Here is a 5,779-nt window from a genome sequence, read left to right as displayed (position 1 = left end):
TGAACACAAATCGATCTTAGATAAGATAGACAAGGAAGAACTTAGGACACTCTGAGTAGTAAAATAGCACTGGGATGAAACACAAACTAGTAAGTTGACAATGAAAGTCATTTCTGAAAACCAAAGGCTCTCACTTCATTTCACTGGAGAGAATACTACTCTAGTCAGCCCTTCCAGGAGAAGAAAAAATTTCCCAACTAAGGAGATTTCTAAAAAACAGTTGGGTTTATGTGCTTCCATAGACCAACCACTATATATAACCAAAATTTATTCAATGTAGGGTTCCTCAACATTGCATAGAAACTATTATGCCAAACTATATACATCCTCATCTAAAATGAAATAGCCAATGAAGGAAACCAAAGAAACGGAAGAGGTTACCTACATGAAGCCTAGTGCTACTTGGAAACTTCACATTCATCCATGTCTAGTAAACAAAATTACTAGACAAGCCACGCCTCATGAATCAGAAAAGCCCAATAACGATGAATATACCCCTAATTGTCATGTTATTGTTATGATTGAAACAATAGTGGTAGTACTCCACCATGTCCAAGGTGTCATACCCCATGATGGTGCTATCACAAATATTGATTACCAGGGTCTTTATTGCTAGCAAGAACCATATGAGCTCTATTGCAGACCAAGTACTACACAAATCTACTAAGTTCGATTAGACTTCAAACCTCTTACGATGATCACCTTCATCTTCTAACCAACATTAGCTTTGGCTACTTGACCCCTCTTGCATTATCCTATAAATCTTACATAATTCTTACTTGATATAGGGAAATTTAAAAATATCTTATAATATTAATTTTTTCTTTAATAAAAATTAATCAAATAAATAAATGTATTATAACTTTCCTTTAGTTGATATTATTTTTATATTTTAGTTTATATTATTTTTATAGTTTATTATTAAAAATAAAATTAACATTTTTTATTTATTATTAAAAATAAAATTAACATTTTTTATTAATTTAAAATGATATAGTTGAATTAAATTCCATTAAAAACATAAAAATAATAATTGTAGTTAATAAAAAACAAATTATAATATTTGAATTTTTTTACAAATTTAATAAAAAATAAATATATTTATTTTTAAAAAATAATTTATATAAATTTATTTAATATATTATCTGCCGCATATTATTTTTAATGGACAAATTTGGATTGCGTTGTTCATCATTGATTTATAATTAGTTAATGAGTAACTATCAATGCTATTGTTTTATATATTTAAATTTTTAATTACGAGATAATTAAATATTTAAATATTTAATTAATTACAAAATGATTGTATTATGCAGATATAAATATGGATAATAATTCTAAAAATAATGTTTTTCCTTATAAAATGTTTTTGGTTTTCATTTATAAGGTTTGAAATTTACTTTTAATTACAATTTCATTATAAATAAATATTAAAAATTAAAAACCAGAGGAATTTTTTGCTTAGGGTTTTTCTTGCATTCAATCTAAGTTTTTGAAATTTTCAGTTTTTGAGAAACAAATTTGAAGGGGCATTTTCATTCAGGTGAAAGCCATTGATTATATCTCTAAGCTTGTTATCAAAATTCAGGATTGAAGAGGAATTCTCACTTCATGAAAGGAATTCACTCAGAGATTATAGCATAGTCAAGGATGCTTCAATATTTTTAGTTTCAACTTTAAATAGTAGATCTAAAAACTAGGATGTATCATGTGCCTAAGTCAAAATCTTTCAAGAATACCCTCAAGCCAAGGCCCATAGAGTAGATTCCCAAAGAGATCTCACTGTAAGCCTTCATTGTGGATCAAGGGGAAAATATCCCAACTATTAAAGTGGATCATCTTCAATGTGAGGATGCATAGATGGATTATTTGAAGTGTGTCATCCATTTAATGGGATATAGCCTACTACATCTGCACAGTGCATCAGACCTAATCCCTAAATACAGAGCAATTTTTTGTTAGAAATGTTTTTTTGTGGTGTAAGACTTCCAAATTTGCCCCTTCATTTGCTACATCTAGACATCTTAGGTGATGTGGGCAACTTACTCTCTGGTTTCATTAAAGTAGACACAAAAAGACTTGAGAAGGATATTGTAACCTTTACTTGACTTTGTTAAAATTGATCTTAGAAAATAGTTGTAGGACATTGTGGAATGACTTCATCTTTTGCAGCGAAAATGCATCATCCACCATAGGATTTGTCAACAACCCACTCATCTCCATAATGTTTGTCCATCTTCTCAAAAGCTCTCTCCTCCTCCGGATTCCAAGAGTAAGTCACCATGATGGCAAGATGCAAAAATTTCAAAAAAAGCTAAAAATTATTCAGCACACAAGCTAGAAAATATGTAACAACTAAAAACTTCTACAGCATAATAACAAGTATTTCAGCGTCACTCAAGCATAAACAAGTATTTCAGCGTCACTCAACCACATGCAAGGACATATCATCATGCAAATACCAAGATCGATCCCTTGAATGGAAACACACACGATACAACTATAATTTTGCCTTAGTCGAGAAGCAGCCACAAATGTTTTAAAAAAAAACTCCACATAAAATCCTTGATCCTTAGTGAGTTCTTTTACCATGAAAATAGTAAATACCAATATATTTGTATGGTCAATAATAGATTAGTTAGTTTTTTTAGATTAGTTAGTTTTTTTTTTAAATGTAAATTCAAATTAACTTGTCTCTTGATATTAGATTTAATTGGTATTACTATGGAAATGAACTTGTAATGGACTGATTAGATAGCGATTAGAAGCCAATAGGATATATATATATATACTATTGTGACTTCAAAATTAATTTATTTTAAATTAGATATCATTTTGGGATTCAACTGCGTTAAGTAAGTCATTCATGTATGACCATTTCCATGAGAGGTAGTAGTAACTGACTAATTTCTCATGATTTTTGAATAGTTCACTTAGCACTCATTGCAAGAAGTGGGATTGAAACTAGTGAAAAGTGGAGAACGAATCACATAGCATCAATCATCAGTTCCGGGGCTTGCACAGGACTTCCAGGAAGTCACCCATCCCAGAACGTGGTTTTAAATTGAAAACCACGTTCTCATTGAGTGATGATTTCCCCACTGCAATTTAAAATACTGATGAGCAACGTTATAGAGTCACGCAATTCTTTAAAAGGGAAAACCAAATCGCAGGGAAAAGATTCCGCTCTGCAATTTAAAATGGTGATAATAAATATTACCAATTTTGACTAATATTTATATTTAACGACCATTTCATGAGTCACTAGGGTTTTGGATTCGTTCCAATCCTCCAGATCAATCCGTTGATTGATGTGAAACGACCACTATTAAATTCAAATCTCATAATATTTAATTAGAACTTCATAATCGCAATCCTCAACCGATCAGCACATTTGGCACATCGGCGGCATTGGAGGAAGATGTCTCCTACAATGAATGTGCAGCCCCAAGAGCTCAGTAGTGCTGTTCAAAAGCTAATGTGCAATGGCGTGAACAACCTGATTTCCCTTATCACTCTATAAATTCCCTTATCACACATTTGCACATCAGCGTTGGAGGAAGATGTCTTCTGCAATGGATGTGCAGAGCCAACAGCTCAGTAGTGCTATTCAGAAGCTCATGTCCAATGGAATTAACAACCCGAAGGTGCAGGACAGGTATATCCAGCCTCCCCATGAGCGCCCACAGATCTCTGACTCTGAGAACATTCCTGTGATAGACCTCGAGGATCTGGACGGCCCTAACAGAACAACTGTAGTCCATCAAATCCGACGTGCATGTGAAGAGGACGGTTTCTTCCAGGTATACACCTCTATTCTCCATCCCGTTATTGCTTATACTTTTGGTTGATTTTTTATCTCAGTGACTGGGTAAAGTTTCATTTCTGACTATAATTTTTGTTGATACCAGATAGTGAACCATGGCGTTTCAGAGAACGTCATGAAAAGCATGATGGGGGTAGCAAAAGAGTTTTACGAAATGCCAGTGGAAGACAGAGCATGCCTCTACTCAGAGGACGTAAAGCAGCTAGTCCGGCCTTTTACAAGCTTCAATCGCAGCAAAGACAAAGTTCTCAACTGGGTGGACCATTTCATGCAGCCCTGTCATCATCTGGAAGAATTCATCGACTCTTGGCCTGAAAAACCTGCATCCTACAGGTTATCAGCAAAAGTTTATCTATAATAAAATAACTAAGACATAGAGCACTAGAAATGAATTTAACTTGTTTGACTTTGGAGTTTTTGATACAGAGATATTGCAGGCAAGTACGCTGGTGAGTTGAGAGCATTGATATTAAGGCTGCTGGCTGCAATTTCAGAAGCTCTGGGGCAAGATTCCAATTACTTGAATAAAATTCTTGGAAAACATGGCCAAGTAATGAATATAAATTACTATCCTTCATGCCCAAACCCAGATCTTACTCTTGGTTTAGGAAACCATTCAGATGGAAGTGCCCTTACTGTGTTAATGCAAAGCGATGTCAGTGGCCTGCAAGTATTCAGAAATGGAAAATGGGTTGCCGTAGAACCCGTAGCGAACGCGTTTGTGGTCAATTTGGGAGATCAGCTGCAGGTTAGAAAGAATGAGAAGATCCATATAGTTAGTTTTCTCTCGATGCAAGAAATTGATAGTATTTATTCAATTTGTTTGGTTTGTTATTTGAATGTGTTAGGTTGTGAGCAATGGGAGATTTAGGAGAGTGGAGCATCGAGTAATAACGAATATGCAGAGTGCACGCATATCAATTCCCACTTTCTATTTGCCTTTAGACGAAGCTTTTATTGCTCCTGCAACAAGCATGGTGAATGAACAACAGCCAGCATTGTACCGACGATATAAGTTTGAAGAGTATTTGGCAACTTTCTGGAACCAGGAATTAAATCGAAAGAGTGTGCTGGATCGTTTCAAGATCTAATGAACATTGATTTCTATGGGAACTTTCTAAGAATTTCAATAATAGTTTGCCTTTGCGGTTGCCATATTCGCCCCACCATGATACTGTGCATTCATCCCATCGATGTAATGTGGAAGTTTGAAATAAATATAGAGATCACATGTCGGATTATCTGCGTTTTAGTGTTTTTCTGATATTTATGTATGTCTTTCATTTTTATTAAATTTGATACAAGAGGTTCGTTGAAATTAGAAATTATTTGGTGAAATTTACCTTACCTGTTAAATTTAAAACATATTTTAAACAACAATAAAAAATTGATATATGCTTTTTGATATATGCTTTTTAATTATTATATTTGACCAAAAAAAATCATAAAAATATTATTATTTAAGACACCTAAAAACATTTATCATTTTATTAAAAAAATTATTAACCAAACTTTATTTTATTAAAAAAATTATTAACCAAACTTAAAAAGAGTGATATATGGTTTTTAATTATTATATTTGACAAAAAAAAATTATAAAAATATTATTATTGCCTTAAGAGCACCTAGTATGACCCCGATGTGTAAGTAAGTCACATTTTCAAAAAATAATAAAAATAATTTTCATTAATGTCGGAAACATTCACTTGAATCTTAAATCGTTACTATATTTAATATTTGAATAGATTATAAATTTACTTTAAACAAAAAAAAATTAAATTAAGACATTAAAGTTCCAAATTATGTAAAATTTTAAACATATTTACTCTTTTCTCAAGTCAATACTAATAATAATAATAATATCTATTTTTAAGGTCACGGCCAAGCCAGACACCAAATTGGTGTATGAGACCCCCTTGTTTGTGGGACAAGGGACCCACCTCCGCGCAACGA

The 5,779-nt window shown here is 32.7% G+C and overlaps 1 protein-coding gene across 1 annotated transcript; it reads left to right on the top strand.

The window, feature by feature from the left end:
* The first annotated feature begins 3,575 nt into the window (after window positions 1-3,575).
* LOC149150161 (protein DMR6-LIKE OXYGENASE 1-like) lies at window positions 3,576-4,917 on the top strand. Its single transcript, XM_089442718.1, has 4 exons — window positions 3,576-3,803; window positions 3,912-4,159; window positions 4,253-4,574; window positions 4,675-4,917. Exons 1-4 carry the CDS (start codon window positions 3,576-3,578, stop codon window positions 4,915-4,917), a joined length of 1,041 nt encoding a protein of 346 aa, XP_089298844.1.
* The last annotated feature ends 862 nt before the right edge of the window (window positions 4,918-5,779 follow it).

The sequence above is a fragment of the Pinus tabuliformis genome, chromosome 9 (assembly GCF_031772625.1).
Source record: "Pinus tabuliformis cultivar Carrire ecotype Pingquan chromosome 9, CPIR1, whole genome shotgun sequence".
Lineage (NCBI taxonomy): Eukaryota > Viridiplantae > Streptophyta > Pinopsida > Pinales > Pinaceae > Pinus > Pinus tabuliformis.
Note: the sequence above shows the minus strand (reverse complement) of the source record. Positions and strands in the feature narration are given on the sequence as shown.

Coding starts and splice junctions, on each gene's coding strand:
- LOC149150161 (XM_089442718.1), top strand. CDS start 3,576: ATGGATGTGCAGAGCCAACAGCTCAGTAGTGCTATTCAGAAGCTCATG. Junction 3,804..3,911: donor AAGAGGACGGTTTCTTCCAG/GTATACACCTCT, acceptor TGTTGATACCAG/ATAGTGAACCATGGCGTTTC. Junction 4,575..4,674: donor ATTTGGGAGATCAGCTGCAG/GTTAGAAAGAAT, acceptor TGAATGTGTTAG/GTTGTGAGCAATGGGAGATT.